This window comes from Pituophis catenifer, unplaced genomic scaffold, assembly GCF_029215685.1.
Source record: "Pituophis catenifer annectens isolate HBS135680 unplaced genomic scaffold, rPitCat1.0.hap2 SCAF_1, whole genome shotgun sequence".
In the NCBI taxonomy this organism is placed as follows: Eukaryota; Metazoa; Chordata; class Lepidosauria; order Squamata; family Colubridae; genus Pituophis; species Pituophis catenifer.
The window spans coordinates 131,634,019-131,651,200 of record NW_027256881.1 but is presented as its reverse complement, the minus strand read 5'-3'; the positions used below and the strand labels follow the sequence as shown (position 1 = coordinate 131,651,200).

General features: G+C 34.2%; 1 protein-coding gene across 1 annotated transcript in view; it reads right to left on the bottom strand.

Moving 5' to 3' along the window:
* Window positions 1-883: 883 nt before the first annotated feature.
* The window catches only part of DCDC2C (doublecortin domain containing 2C), a 42,613-nt gene continuing 26,314 nt past the window's right edge, over window positions 884-17,182 (bottom strand). The window contains exons 8-13 of the mRNA XM_070955191.1: window positions 16,510-16,610; window positions 15,005-15,067; window positions 13,789-13,845; window positions 12,188-12,211; window positions 9,169-9,229; window positions 884-996 (exon numbers count right to left, since the gene is read on the bottom strand). Of these exons, the coding sequence (XP_070811292.1) occupies window positions 902-996; window positions 9,169-9,229; window positions 12,188-12,211; window positions 13,789-13,845; window positions 15,005-15,067; window positions 16,510-16,610 (401 nt within the window). The 3' untranslated portion in view covers window positions 884-901. The remainder of the gene's footprint in view (window positions 997-9,168; window positions 9,230-12,187; window positions 12,212-13,788; window positions 13,846-15,004; window positions 15,068-16,509; window positions 16,611-17,182) is intronic.

Here is a 17,182-nt window from a genome sequence, read left to right as displayed (position 1 = left end):
GGAAGGTCCACACTTACGACCAGTCCTCGCACTTACGACCTGACTCATTTGTTTGCTTTTAACACTGATCAGCTCTAGGACGGCCCTTTGAAGCCCCGCGGCAAGAGTTTAAACAGTTTTTTCCCCTCTAGTCATCAGCTGGGACTCAGGAGGCAGCAATAGATTGGGGGTGGGACCAAATAAAAAGTAAGAATAATGGGGGGGGAGAACCGGTTCGGTGACGTCATATCGTCACCGCTATCAGCTCGGCTGAACTGGACCGAACTGGGAGGAACCCACCACTGCTGCTTAGTAGGGCTTTCGGCCCCCACAAGTGGTGTTCTTTTTTTATACAAAGTCAGCTTATTGCCCCCACAATCCGGGTCATCATTTTACCTATCTCGAAAGGATGGAAGGCTGAATCAGCCTTGAGCCTGGTGAGATTTGAACTTGCAGTAATTGCAGGCAGCTCGTGTTACTTAATAGCACTTTAGTCTGCTGCGCCATCAAGGCTCTTAACTTGCAGTAAGTCCCATGAAACTTTAAAAATATAATAAATATATCGTATAGTATAGTACACTACAGTACAACGCAATATAAATTTCTAGGAATGTACTGCCTATTACTGTACTAATATCAAACCTAATTTCTATTTTTATTGAAGGTTGAAGTTTTATCTAGATAATTTTGTCAGATATGTGCTAAGATGTATGATAGGGGTACAAGATTTGAGTTGCAAAAAGTCTGTTGATAAAAATATAGCAGTAGAATTTTCCACCTGTCATTGCTACTTTCTATTAATAATCAAGAGTCCTGAAGGCAGATCTGGCAGTCTTAGTACATGAGAAAATATGTTTGAAATATCAAACTTTTATATTATACCTTTATAAAAACAGGTGGCAAGATGTTTAAAATAGTTCCTTCAGTCATACCCATAGGCATCCCAGTATTCATTTTCTGGTGGGTAATCGTTCATTTGTTTCTTTCTATCTTGTTCTTCATCATTTTCCTTTATATCTAAAAATTGTGTGCACGTTATTCCAATGGTAAAACAAATTCTATTTATTTCTACGGCAAGAAACTGTTTCTCTTATGTGAAGAAGTAATTAGCACAATTGTGAAATGGTCATTGTTGTTAAAATGTATTCACGTTTTACATTTATCAGTAAGAGTAAAAAAGTAGAATATGGCACAATACCTCTCAGTAAAAGCACATCATCATTTCATGAAATAGCACTATCTGTTAGATGTACACAGAACCTTGGGATTTTTTTCAGAATCTTTTATAACGGAATCACTGGATGTAAATATTATCACTCCCATTTCAGAGAAACTTACTTAAAAATTGTAGAAAACTATGGGGGGTAGTGGAAAAAAATGCTGAGGGTATTTAATAGACAATAATAAATAATCAATACGATTTCAATATCTAGATTTAGGAATATTCAATGTTGCAAGAAAATCAAACCTATGGGAAGTCAAAATCCCCATGAAATAAACATGAAATAAATATAAGCATCCTATATTGTATACCCATTCTGTGATGTTTATTTATTCAATAATCTCAAGATTGCCTGCCCTTCTTCCAAGAAAGTTAATGGAACTGAATGTGGAATTATCCCACTTTAAACTTCTGGTAGATAGGAAACGTTTCCAGGTTTAAAATCATCACTAAGATTAGAATTAATGTTTCAAGCAGAATGACCAGGCTTTGTGAGAGAAAGTCTACTGCCAGAAATATCAGTTGCCTGCCTGGTTCTCTCTTTAATGTCTAATAGTACCTACTTTCTACTATGACATTACAAGATTCCCACCCCTTCTTTGCTTATTAGCTAGTGTTAGCAGATGAAAAAAAAAAAACTCTCTATAAGTAGTCCTCAACTTACGACCGCAGTTGAGCCCAAAATTTCTGTTGCTAAATGAAACATTTGTTAAATGACTTTTTGCCCCATTTTACGACTTTTCTTGTGCCACATTTGTTAAGTGAATCACTGCAGTTGTTAAATTAGTAACACTAATGTTACTAATGTTGTAGTACTAATGTTACTACAACAATTTAACATTGTTGTTAAGTGAATCCGACTTCCCCATTGACTTTGCTTAGCAGAAAGTTGCAAAAAGTGATCACATGATTCCAGGACATTGAAACTGTCATAGATATGAGTCAGTTGTCAAACATCTGAATATAAATCATCTGACCATGGGGATGATTGCAATGGGCGTTAAGTGTGAAAAATTTTCATAAGTCACTTTTTTCAGTGCCGTTGTAACTTTGAACGGTCACTAAGCGAACTGTTGTAAATCGAGAACCACCTGTATACGGATACTGAGGCACTGGCTAAGCTGAACTGTGTATCATGGCAGAAGATAACACACCACTGCATTTTAAGGCCTTCATGACTAAACGAAAAAGCCTGGATTTCTGCCGCCAATTTTCTAGACTGACTACCAAAATAGCTTTAGAAGAAACATTTTAATACAGTTCTGCATGATTTCATTATCACTGACTTACATGTAGCAGAAGTCTTTCTGACCGCAGTCTCCTTCTTCATTTCCTATAAACTTTCTACCAAGATCAGCAAACAAGGCAGAATCCTACATCTGACAGCTCATGATAAAACTCTATTTTATTCCCAGGCTCTCATTTCCATATTTTGCTGAATATCTCAGCGCTCCATACAGCATAGGCAAACATGTGATACCATAATTAAATACATTTTTACCACACATAGAGCAAGAACATATGTAACCCTTTAAAGACGGCATGCATTTCTAGTACCAATTTATGCTTACAAATAAGACATTATGATTTCTAAATAAGGTTTCTTCATAGCCAAATACCACATATTTTAGAATTTTGGGTTTATTGTCCAGTAAGTATACACCTTTTGTATACATTGGCACAATAAGCAGGATATAATAAAATTCTCTTTATAAAAACTGCAGAAATCCTCATTCTGTGGATTGCACAGAACAGGAAATTAAATGAAATCAATTAACGAACCTGATCCAGTATACAGAAGTCTTAAATCTACATAAAAGAAGGCATTTGCCTATCAAGACAAATGAGATTTCACATATTATCACTTCCCTGGAAATGGCATGCCCATTAATCGCTGAATATTTGCAGCCGGAGGGAAATGTGAAATGTTTCCACAATATGGCAATGGAAATAAAAACAGGATATTTTAATCTGTAGTGTTAGGCAATTACATTGACACAATGTACTACTACATCTGCAATGGAAATGAAATAATAATACTCAGGACTAAGTGTCTATAATTATATCTTTTCACCAAGAAAAGTAATTGAGAGTACAAAATATTTTTCTCATTACATTTATGATCCTCAGTTATTTACCTAAACCTAATCAACCAAGAAATGAAGCCTTATGTGAAAGGAAGAGTAAACAGGCTGTTGTTGTTACTATATGAATTTTAACATAAAGTCCTGAATATCATAAAATTAACTGTAGGGTATTTTAATATCTGTGCCTCTGAATTTAGGGATCTAATGTGGAGAGATTTCAAACAATGAATTAAGGGGGAAAGAAGGTTAGAAGACTTTATATGGAAAGCAGGAAAAACATATATATGGTGTACATGAAACTGATATATATTTATTTTACTTTCATCCAATTAAATAGTAGATTGCAAATGGGAATGTTATATATACTGTATTTGCTATCAAATAAGTTATTACTGTTGCCAGCATTCTAGAACTAGGCAATATTAACTTTCTCATTGAGTTTGATCAAATAAACTAATTATTTTACAATGTACAGAATTATAAATTCTTCCCAAAGGCAGAATAAAAATTGAAAAAGAAATAATAAAAAGTAAACATTATATGTTTAGTAATACTTGTCGACTTCATGAACTTGATATGCAGAACAAAACTCTTATTTTTTATTGAAGAAAATAAAATATAAAATGAATATATAAACACATACCTAATTAAACAGGAAAGAAGTGAAAAAGAAGAAACAAAACTTTATAGATATTCAACCATATGCAAAAATTTGACATAGAATACTTGTACTGGTCAAGAGTAATTTTCCATACTTTTAATTTATATGGGTAGAAAAAGTTTCCTTTTTACCTTTTGCTATTAATTTTATTTAATTTTTTGATTTCTTTTTTACTGTTAGCATTTTAGTCTCTTACATATGTCATCTTTCTCTGACATTTTTGCTTTAAGAGTTTTGTCTTTGATATATAAGTTACACATAAACTTATATTCCAAAAGGAATTAAGACCTATGATAAAAACACTCCTGCATTAAATTCTATGGTTAAAAGCTATGTACTTGTAAAATCTATGTTCTCAACTTCTATCATTTCTTAGATAATCTTATTAATCTTTTGCAACTGGAAATTTGCAGCAGCATAATCATAATACTAGTTATTGAATTTAACAGTAAGACATTTATGACTTTTTTAAAAAGGGGAACCCTATTTAGCCTCTCCCATGTAACACCGCTCCTGCGCGAGCTGCACTGGCTCCCGGTGGTCTTCCGGGTGCGCTTCAAGGTGTTGGTTATCACCTTTAAAGCGCTCCATGGCTTAGGGCCTAGCTATCTGCGAGACCGCCTGCTGCTACCGACGACCTCCCATCGACCCGTGCGCTCCCACAGAGAGGGCCTCCTCAGGGTGCCATCAGCCAAACAATGTAGGCTGGTGACCCCCAGGGGGAGGGCCTTCTCGGTGGGGGCTCCCACCCTCTGGAATCAGTTGCCCCCGGAGATAAGGAGAATCCATGACCTCAATGCCTTCCGTCGTTCCCTTAAAACCCATCTTTTCCAGCAAGCCGGGTTGGCTTAAGAAGAAATTTTTAAATTCTTTTAATCAGTCTGTGATTTCTTAACTTTTGGGCCAAAATTTATATATATTTTTAAATGTTTTTTAATATTTGTATTCTATGTTTTTTATCTTGGCTGTACACCGCCCTGAGTCCTCAGGGAGAAGGGCGGTATATAAATTGGAAATTAAATTAAATTAAATTAAATTAAAAACAATTTTAATAGCCATGATAGGAACAAAGATAATAATTCTCGAAAAGAAATGAAACAGCTGATGTAAGCAATATGTAGATTAGATTACAATATACACTTAATATTGGAAACTATTTCAGAAGGAATAAAAAACAATATTGTCTAAAACAGAGCCTCATTCATAACAGAGATTGGTTCATAAAGCCACGTCCATTGGTGGGGGAAAAAAAGCTTTGAAGTTCTTGAATTACAGAACAGGAGGATTGATGCTGCAAGGGTTTTGCCTGTTTCACAGAGAAAAAAAACTTCTTTGAATCATTAACTGAATTATTTAAGGCTCTTTACTACTTAATGTTCATGCCTAGTTTTCTCTTTGCTATAACTCTGGAATGATCATAAACTCTGAATAGAATGCGAGGGGGCAAATCTGTGGTCTGTGCTGCATACACACACTCTCTCTCTCCCTCTCTCACTGGAACTTATCACAATCATAAACAAAGGCAAGCTTGATGGCAGACCTGAAATGTCAGACTAAGCATTAGCTAAATATTGATATTCTGGTTAGCAAATTAATTGATCTAAGTGGGTCACTTCATATCAGAGATCTGGATGCCTCCCACCCTGATCATGTTCAGGAAGCTATTAAAGACCAGGCTATTCTCCTTGGCTTTGAGGCAGAGTGAAGGATGAGCCCTGTTGGAAGGGGGTTCTAGTTATATGTTACTTTTGGGCTATCATTTTTTTGTTATTTTTTTTCTTACTTTTTAACTGTAAGCCACACAGAGTCATTGGGAATTGGGCACTATACATTGTATAAATGAATAATATTAACAGAGCACTTCTATGTCAAACAAGAAAGTCACAGATGAAATTGAGCAGTCAGCAATATTAGTGCTTGGGTGCAACCCCAAAATAACAGAATGATCTCAATTTGAATTAAAGGTAAATCTTTCAGACTGGGGGCGCTCTGTGATTATGCTCCAAGCATAAATTCAGGATAAACTGATGTTGAAAGTTCAACTTTTTTCAATACAACACCAAAAATGCTAAAGTTGGAGGTAAAACAACGTATGAAATAAACTGAGAATTTGCTTTCATTGTGCAAAACGAAGCATGAGGACTCTGGGGAAGCCGCTAAAAACGGTTATATGGATTTGTTTGTAGTTGACTGTAGATATATAGTTCATTCCTTGTATTTTAAGAGAAGGTGATAAGTTACTAAATATATATATATATATATATATATATATATATATATATATATATATATATATATATATACTTGGTAGAAAAGTAAATTTCTTTTTCTTTATTATATTCCTATTTTTCTTTCTTTTCTATTTTTCTTTCTATTTTGCTCTTCTTTCCTACACCTTTTATTTTTTTTTAGTTTTAGTTTTTACTGTTGTAACTTCTAATCTTTAACAAAATTACCATCAACGAGAAAATACTGCAATCAACAAACCTGCAGAAATTGATGAAATACAGCAAAACTGTTTAAAATCTTACAAAATGATACAGTTGAAGTGATACATGTGGATTTTAAGGAGGTACAGAAAACACAGCAGAGGCCATAAAACTGGACAGCATTTATTTTATTCCAGGACTTTAAAAAAAGTGCTAAAGAACATTCTAATGACAATTGAATTGGTATCACATTATACAGTAGCATGGTAATACTCAAGATTTTACAATCCAGACTTCAACAATACATAAAATGAAAACTGTGATACATATCAATTGGATTCAGAAGAGGCAGGGCCACTGAAAACTCAATGCTAATATTCAATGAATAATGGAAAATGCAAAAAGACTTCCAAAAAGATGTCTATTTTTGTTTATTGACTTTTGACTGTATAGACCATATCTAAATATGAATAGCTATGGATAGGAATGGACTAACAGTAATATTCTGTATATGACTCGAATCATGTATGAACTTAATTTTTAAAATCTGTGATAACAATATTCATAAAACTTGATAAAGAACAAGAAAGATATCAACCACACTGGGATTCCAGATCACTTTAAAGATTATGCTTCTTAATGTGCAACAATGCATTACAATATCCTTAGCATTGCCCTATCTTTCCCTGAATTCAGAGTAACATGTTCCTTGAAGATATAAATATTTTAATAGAAAGGAATGAGGCAAGAATGCGAAGTTCTGTGTTTTTGATCTCTTGCAGAGTGAAATGGGACAAAGTAAAAGAAATCCCTCTCTCTCTCTCCCCCTCCCTCTCTCACCATCACATGACATTGAATCAAAACTGAAGCAAAAAATATATACAAGTAGTCCTCGACTTACAGCCATTTGTTTAGTGACCGTTTGGTTACAACAGCACTGAAAAAAACTGACTTACGGCTGTTTTTCACATTTACAACCATTGCAGCATTCCCGCGGTCACATGATCAAAATTTAGGCGCTAGGCAACTGCTATGTATTTGTGATGGTTGCAGTGTCCTGGGGTCATGTGATCCCCTTTTGTGACCTTCTGACAAGCAAAGTCAATGAGGAAGCCAGATTCACTTAATAACTGTGTTACTAACTTAACAACTGCAGTGATTCACTTGACAACTGTGACAAGAAAGGTCATAAAATGGGGCTCAATTGTGGTCATAAGTCAAGGACTACCTGTAAACTAAATTAAGGTGGTGGAGGTTGCCTTAGAGGCAGGCAGGCGGGCAACCAGATACTTACCTCCAGTCACTACCCCTCGAGCAGAAGTACCATTCCAGTGCTGGATCCAATGGTCCCTCGCAGTAATTTCTTCCTCTGTGTGGCTCATTCTCCAATCAGACTCCAGAGACAGAGCCACAATAACTCCCTCCCAAATGACTTACCCCAAGACTCAACTTAGATCAACCCCCTAAACCAACCTATGTAAATAGTAAGATGAACATGAATGCTCTCTTTATTACGGCTTTACTATGCTCTTTACTAGACAAGAGAAGAAGTAAGGTTACTTCCAATCACAACAACAACTAAAACAAAAGATGTGAAACTTTTCTATCCAGAACTGCATTTTGATCCCCATCTGGAGCAAAACATCTAAACTCACGTGTTTTAGAACCCCAAACTATTTGCTGCATGTGTCGAAAGATTCATACATAAATGTTTTGCTTAATTCACACAGCAGTGACTGATAGCATCCATATGATCACTCCGTTGTTCTTTATGGTATATTTAAATTCTGGGATTATGTGCCTCTCCTAGCTGCTTTTTCAAAGATACAAGATTTACCCCACCTTCTGCAACTGGATGACCAGGAGGCCATTTTTTGGATGGACTTTTTACCTATGGCTCAAATCAGCATTTGCGCAAGCTACCACAGGAGGCAGTACACAACTCTTCTCCATTTCATACTATTCACTTTTCGGTGCAAACCTAAGAAAATGTTAACTGCATCCACAAAAATATAAAGAATTAATGTAATAAATACACATGTACACATATCAAAGATCTTAAACTTACTGCTAAGGCATGCCAGGACCCTACAGAAGATGTGACATAGCAGAATATTAGAAGGGAATAAGAAAAACATATTTCATAAAAATTTTCAAAGTAAGTGTCAGGTGGTACATTGAAGGCCACATTGATCTGCCTCATCTTACAAAATATCCACAAGTCAGGACTGATCAAATAATGCCAAGATGACTACAGGTATAAACCTCTTACTAATTATAACAGCCAAGAGCTATGATGTGAAAAGCTGTATGGATCAGACCACGGGCCTAGCTAATCCACAATTCTGTTCTACCTGTTGAACAGCCTATGAGCAGGATAAGAAAACAGCAGCACATTGCTGATCAGGCATCTCACACACTGCAAGTAGTACACAAAATATACTGTCCCACAAAGGGAGCGAATGAGATCAATGACTGATAGCTTGGCTCTCTTTCAGTATGTCTACTTCCAGTTAAGTCCATACAGAGTTTTGGCCATCACTAAATTTTTAAGCAGTAAATTCCTGTGCTATATCAAAAAGCACTGAATCTGTCCGGAATCTCAAAACACTTGATTTTGAAATTAGCCAAGAGAATGTAACATTTTTCCTATCAGTGAAATTTTCCTGAGCATCTATCAAATTATTGATTGTTGAGGTTAAAAATGCAGTAATAATACTTGATCAGCTGTAGGTGAAGTTGTATATCTGAAGGCATTTTTACGAAGTTAAAATCGTATATACGACATACCTTTTTTCCTTGATCTACTGAAAAAGAATCCAAACATTCTTTTGAAAGCACCTTTTTTCTCCTGTAACAGAAATCAGTCATTAGAGATCATGAAAGTCCTGTCGAATAGCAAGATTTTTTTATAGATAATATACATATATAGTATACATATGTCTCTGTGTGTTTGACTATATATAATCTTATTTAATCCTCTTGATTTTAATCACTTTATATTATCTTTTATATCTTTTTAGTATATTGTAAGTTGCCCAGAATCACTTTATCAGTGAGATGGGCAGCATATAATTTTTTTAAATAAAGCGTGTGTATGTGTGTACACAGACATATATAGTATATGCACACACACACACACATAATGGTAAAGGTAAAAGTTTCCCTCTACAGATATGTCTGACTCTAGGGCGCGGTGCTCATTTCTGGAAGCCAGCATTGTCCAAAGACACTTCCTGTGGTCATGTGGCCATACGCTGAGGCTCACAGAACACTATTACTTTTCCACCGAAGTGGTACTATTTATCTACTCACATTTGCATGCTTTCAAACTGCTAGGTGAGCAAGAGTTGGGGCAAGGATGAAAGTTCATCCCGTTACATGGTGCTCATGTCTTGAACCTGGGCAGTCAGCTTTGCAGCTGACAAGTTCAATGTCTTTAACCATTGAGCTATCATGCCCTCTACACACACATATACACACACTATTAAAATACTATGGAAATATATTACAATTATTGTATTAAGATTATGAGTTAATGTGATATATTATATAAAATTTGTCATTAATATTATATAATGCCATATAAATATATAAATATTCATACACACACACAAATACACACAGTCAAACAAGCACGCACAGTTGTATTCGCTTTCCTGGCTCTTCCCTCTTTTTTTTCTTGTTGAAACTTCTGCAACCACTGTCCCTGAGAAATGGCAGATTTTCCAAAAGACTAAGTAAGGAGTTCTAAGTCAACTGGTAATAAACATATGATTTTTCTTTCACTTCACATAGAGCCCAGCCTTTCCAATAATGTAGAAAATAGTTTGAATTTGTACCATTTTGAACTCAAAAGTTTTGAGTCAGAAATTTAAGTGCAAAATAATTTTGATTTATAATTGTGCTAAATTTACCAAGGACTTCTTATGTCACATAGCATAGACTTTTTATATAATAGTCTATATTCTTCAAAACCAAATGACAAATGCAAAAAATTGAAATATATTGAGTGGGATTTCAAGAGACTGACTAGGGATGCAGAATGTGATTTTTTGAGAACAATAATAAGTTGTACATTAAATGTAGACTAAGAGAATGCATGATATTCTTTAAAACCAAGAAAATAGAAACTTTTTTAAAAATGTATTAATTACATTTTTCTTCATCCAGCAGAATTAAATGTAAGATTCAACCAATTGTCTTTGGATCATGTACACTAAAAATCTTACTCTAAAATCTTTGGGAATATTTACCAGTATATCTAGACATAGTTTATATTCAGCATAAATATTTCTCAAGCATATTTGCTATTTATGATGCTACAATATTCTACATAAAATTATTCCAGTAATGGGCATGTGTAGAATTGCGCCAAAATTCTCACTGCATGCAAAGTTGAAGCCTAGATTAAAAACTTTAATTGCAAATTAGTTCTACACATCTCTTCAGGTTTCAGGTGATACATAGCAATTCCTGTGAATTAATATCAGATAATCTTTGGTGGCAATTCTAAAATATGTAACTGTAGGCACTAAGTTGTGTTCCGAATATAAACAAAGATATTCACTTAAAAGGATTTGTGGGTAGTGCATGGAAAACCAATTAGAAAATCAATATAGATTTAATTTTTTAAAGTCACACAATTTCAGTAGGAGACAAAATGCTTCATCAAGCAATATGCACTTTATTGGCAGATTTGGCATTATTAATTAAAAGGTACTCTTTCACTGATAGTGGATTGCTGAAGTAATCAATAGTAATAAATTATTCCTATGGATTTTAGCAAGTATTTAAACCACATTCCCTGCTTAATCCAAAAGAAGCAAATGTTTTGTAACTTTGCCAAAGCAAATGTTTTACAGATATATTTTATAGATAATGTAAGAAAATTTAGGCACCTAGAACTCATTGAAAAGTCCTATATCTAAAAGTACTTAATAGTTTCTTATTTGAAAACTGAATCTGAACAGAAGAAAAATAATTTTACTAGAGAATGAAATCTTTAGTCTTTTAGACAGGATCATTGAGTTAGGATTTTAAAAGAAACCTTCTGCTTATTCAAAACTATGAAAAATATGTTATTGTTTATTCCAAATATCCTGAAGGAATGACCAAACCTGAAGCTGTGTAAAAATTATAATTTTTAAAGAACCATGGAAAAAACTTCCTTTTATTTGTATCACAGTACTAATTTCAATTTGATACATTATAAATATTTGATACGAAAAAGGAGGATTTCACAGTAGGAGCTAAAATTGGCAGACTACTTCCTCAATATCCTGTCAACGCTTTCCCTAATCTGATATATCAATTGTAATTGACAGACAAGATTGTAATTTAGCTCTTCTATAGCCACTTTTTCCCTATGAAATTAATCTAACATCACAACTGAATATATGGAAAAGTGAGATGCATTCTCTCTGTTCTGTGGTGGAAGCAATATGAAAGATGGAGTTTTACTTTCTGATGTAATAAACTAACTGAAGAAATTCTTACTGTAAACAAAGAAAATTAATGTCTCCTTGGAGTTGAGCTAGACTCCTAATGACATATCCATGTAATTTGGAAGGGAATAATGAGTTTTCTTCTAGATTTATTTTTATTTCCAACCTAAATTTATAGCCAGGGATTTCAAGGTAATCTCCTATTCATGTACTAATCAGAGATGACCCTAATTAGCTTCCATGCCAGTTTGGCCACTATAAAGAGACAATAAAGCAAAAAGCAAAATTTCCCAACTCAAGAATTTCAGATTTTGCTATTTTGTAAGTTTTAACAACTGAAAATATATATATTTAACACTGACCTGCAATTGCTCACCTTCTTTTGCCTACAGGAAAAAAGCAGTAACAATTAACCTTTCCCACTTTTTAGTCTTTAAAGCTAAGAGGTACATTTGCTACATCTTATCCACATCCATTATAGCCGAGTAGAGTTTTTTATTTTATTGTAGGTTCTACAATAAACAACATTCTGGGTTACTGTTATTTAAAAAGTATCTTGCAATAAAAATGAATAGTACCTAGAGGTACACTAGAATAGCAGGCTAGATGAAGCCTGTATAAAAGCCGAAACAATCTTGTGTCTTAAGCACTAGTGCTCATGCATTACGGCCCAAAGCAGACATGTAACATCAGTCCTATGGATGGTGCTTTGGTTGCTGGTTTATTACTGCTGGTTATAACCTTGAAAGTCTCATGTGCTTGGAGCCTGCAATCATTTGCTCCAAATACAGATAGTCCTTGACTTATAAATGTTCATTCAGCGACCATTCAAAGTTGCAATGGCCATTTAAAAAAAAAGTGACATGACTCTAGGTTTTTCAGATTTATGACTTATTTCAAACTTATGACCATAGGTTATTTTACACTTATGATCTTTGCAGCATCCCCATGGTCACGTGACAAGGAAGACTGTCCACCCTCCCCTACCTTCCATGATACTTGAGCAAAGTCAGAGAGACAATGGTCAAAATTGCTATGGATAAAATCATTTGGAGGGTAAGCATAATGTTTTTGCTCTCCATAAAGACATTGCTTCTGTCCTCAGTGGATGACCATCTGCCAGGGCTGAATTATGTAGCCTTGTGTACCCATATAAGGAGAGGCAACTTAGTCAAAGCAGTGTTGTAATGTTGTGAACCCTATCCCTGGTTCCATATGATGTTGCATGCATGTCCCAAATGGATGAAACTGGGGGGCGGGGGGGGGGGGGGCTATACTATTTTTGACATTATGATTCAACAGCTTGTCCCAAAAATGCTTTTCCAAAGGCCAATTGGACCTTCTTGGTTTTTTTATTTGAAAACGTTTATCCTCTTATCCAAGAAGTTTCTTCAGTTCTTGGATGAGAAACAAAACATTTTCAAAGAAAAAAAACAAGGAAGTCCAGTTGCCTTTTGAAAAAGCACCTTTGGGACAACCTTGACCTGGATGATTGGGAATCTCCATAGATTCAACAGCTTCTTGCGTGCGTGTGTGTATGTGTGTGTGTGTGTGTGTGTGTGTGTGTGTAAAGCAGCGACTATCTTGAGTAAGGTAGAAATAAAATTGAAATTATATATGTATACTATATATTTTTATGTTAAACACAAAAAGAAAATCAAATAGAAATCATATTATTGTGCCCACTTGCAACATATGCCTAAACCATTGAACAGTTAATTATTAAGCACATAGATTTCAATATTCCTGAAGCTATGCTATCCTTCAGCTGAGGTGATTGGAAAAATGGCTATGCTGATTTTTTTTTCAGCTGTTAATCAGATCAATTATCACCAATAGTTTTGGTTATTTTACGTTCATTTCTTTTTAACAAACTAGGAAGCAAGCACTCAAAACTGAGATTCCATGTTATATATCTAAGTTTGCTTTCTGGTATTATAAAAAAAACAAAAGTCAAACTGACCTGTTCCTCTATATTCTTAGCATCAATTGTCTCATCCTGAACAATCTCAGCTGGTGCCTTGGTAAGATAAATTCTAGTTATATTTGCATAAAAGATGGAAATAAATCAAAGTTTTCCTATATTATCATGAATTAAAGAAAAGTAACTTCTTTCTGCTATTTTTTTAAAAAACCCTTTATACCTTTTGCCCTTTGTTAGCAACCCTGAAGGCCGCTTCTTATGAACAGTAAATGCAAATGACAAATATCCTAAATGATTTTAGTTGCTAAGATTATTTTTGGTTTTAAAATGAAAAAAACGTTAAATTATAATCCGGGTTTCTTTTTACATATCTAATATTATTCCCTATAGTCCCAGTGGTGGGACTCATCTCTGAGGGAATCAGTCTGCCTATTGAGATGAGGTGGACCAGTTGCTTTCATGGCGTCGAGACAATAATTTGGTCCTTAATACCAATAAGACCAAGGAGTTTATAGTGGACTATAGAAGGAATAGATCAGACATCCAGCCCTTGGTTATCAATGGAGACAAGTGGAGCAAGTGCCCAGTTTTAAGGTTTTGGGTATCATCATAACAGGACCTGATCTGAGGCACTCAAATTGCAGCACTGGTCAAAAGGGCCTAGCAGAAATTTTACTACCTGAGACTTCTCAGGAAACAACAACTGAATGAAAAACTGCTGGTGACCTTCTACCGCTGCACTATAGAGAGAATTTTAACTTACTGCACCTGCGTATGGTTTGCCAATTGCACAGTGGCAGATAGGACAGCGCTGCAGAGGGTTAACATCATTGCCTAGAGGATCATTGGTTGCCCTCTCCCCTCCTTGGAAGAGCTTTATACCTCCCGCTGTTTTAAGAAAGTTCAAAACATTCTTAAAGATCCATCTCATCCTGGCAACCCTTTTTTTGAACATTACCATCTGGCAGACGGTACAGGATAATAAAAACAAGGACAAATTGGCTGTAAAACAGGTTCTCTCCCAGAGCAGTAACTATATTGAATTCTACTGTATAGTGTAATATTAATGAAGTATCAGGGGTTTTCAATTTAATTGTATAGAATGTGAAGGATGTGTGTTTGTTTTATTTTTATATTTTTCTTATGTATGATGTACATTGAAGATGGCATTTAATTTTGCAATGTCAATAAGGTAAACTGAACTAAACTATTGCTTAAAACAACAACAAAAAACAAAAACAAAAACAAAACAAACCTGCTCTTTTATACTCCCAGGATCTGCATAAATCTCCTCATCCTGGATGATCTCAGCCGGAACCTTGGATAACATAAATTCCAATTCAGATTTATATAAACAAAAGTAAACAACTTTCAGCTTTTTACAATTACAGATTAGGAAAAAAGCAGCCAGCTATTTTCCTTTTTGAGGAATACACTGTCTATGTAACAAACCTCAGACTCACTTCTTTCGAGTAATATAAACACAAAACCTGTGGCAAATGTCATATTTTTTTAAATAAACTGATAAAAAAGGATTTATACCTGAGATTTCATTTGAAATAACCAATATCAATTCAAACGCTGTAAAAACAATTAACAAAAAGTAACCTGTTCTTTTCTAATTCCAGGATGCAAATATCTTTTCTAATTTTGAATACTCTGCGCTACAGCTTTGCTTAGAAATAAAGTCTATTTAAGATTTGCATGAACAGAATTCAGTAAAATAAAATTTACCCTATATTATTTTATCACAAATAAGGAAAAAAAGACAAATAGTGATTTAAGCACTGGAGTTTAAACACCTTGCATTACTCTCCAGTGTTGAAAAACCAGTAAGAAAACTAATACATTTTATTGTAATCCCAGGATACAAATAAATTTCCTTGTTCAGCTACAGACTTTATTAGAATAAAATACAGTTATGATTTACATGACCAGAAAAAAAACAAAACATAAGCTTTCTGGCATAACTTTATCACAATCAGAAAATAAGCCATGTTCTATTTAGATTTTAAAAACTGATTTCTCTACTTTGTACCAGCAAATCAAAAAGCCAGTTCTTACTAATGATTGCGTTTGGTCAGGAAAAAGTTTTTTTTTTTTAATTCTCTCTGTTTAATGATGGAATATTAAAATCCAGGGAATAGACAACCTGTAGAATTTTTAAAAATGATCATAAAATGTATACTGTTGTTTCTTTGAAATATGGGGCACAACCATACCTGGCCAGTAGACGGCAGCAAAAATATGAACATCCCTCTTTGAAGATGGAATAGTTACATAGCATCTTTAGACTAGTAAGGGAAGTCATTCATCTGGAAATCATCTTAACTAAACAAGGCATGACTTTGAGTATTTTCTCATTATATAAGTCAATGTTCAAGAGTCTTGAAGTGGAACTTGGCCAATAGGTACCTAATAAAGCCAAAGCCGGATATGAATCTACAAAGTCAGAGACGTCCTAAGATTTTCACTTCCATAGTATTTTATTTCTGAAGATATAGCATAGACTATTTTTGAATATACATATTAATACTGGTGGCTGTATTTTCTCATAATTTATGTTCACTTAAAAAGAACACTCCCTCCCTCAAAAAAAAAAGTTACGTTGTCTGCTACTTAAAATCTGAAATGGAGATCTAGTTGGCAAGATGATAGGTCCTTTACTTTATTAGTAGTCCTAAAAGAAAAACAAACAAAGGCAGTTGGGAATCAAAATTCTAATAAAATTCATTCAGAAAAAATCTATTTTAAACTCACCTGATCAATGGGTATTTCCACTTTAACATCTTTGTCTTCTTGAATCTCACGAGCCTCTTCAATTTCTGTCGGGGATTTATGAGCTATATAGACACTATGCTCTGAAAATAAATTAATTTAAAAGAAATGTTTATCTTACTCTATGGAACTACTAACATAAACAGTGTACACATAAATATCTATAAATGAAAACTGCAGTTACATTGTTTTTGCTAAGCGTTATTTGTAGCTAACAGATATTTAAACCTCATTTTTAAGCAACAGTTGTTTAAAAATAATAATTAAGGTTAGTATTTTTTACATTAAGAATCATCCTTATTAGTAAATGAGTAAGCAAAAGGAGATATTATTCAGCTTCAGAAACATGAATTGATAAATAATAGAAATATTTAAATTCCTAAATGTTTAGCCTTCTGCTACAAGCTATTCAGCTTTATTTTATATGTGTGGGTTCAATTAGTATTTCAAGGCAAATTGATCCAATATGGGCTGCCTAAAACCCAAATGCACAAAAAAGGAACTACTGTAAGTCTTGAATTTTTGTAACTCTTTTCTAAAACAAAGAACCAAAATGAGTATAATAAAAAAGCAACAAAAGTACACACATCAGTGAACGTGCATTTGTTCATTGCAATAAGAAGGCTCCTATTAGAAAAGTACATACTGTGTTTTA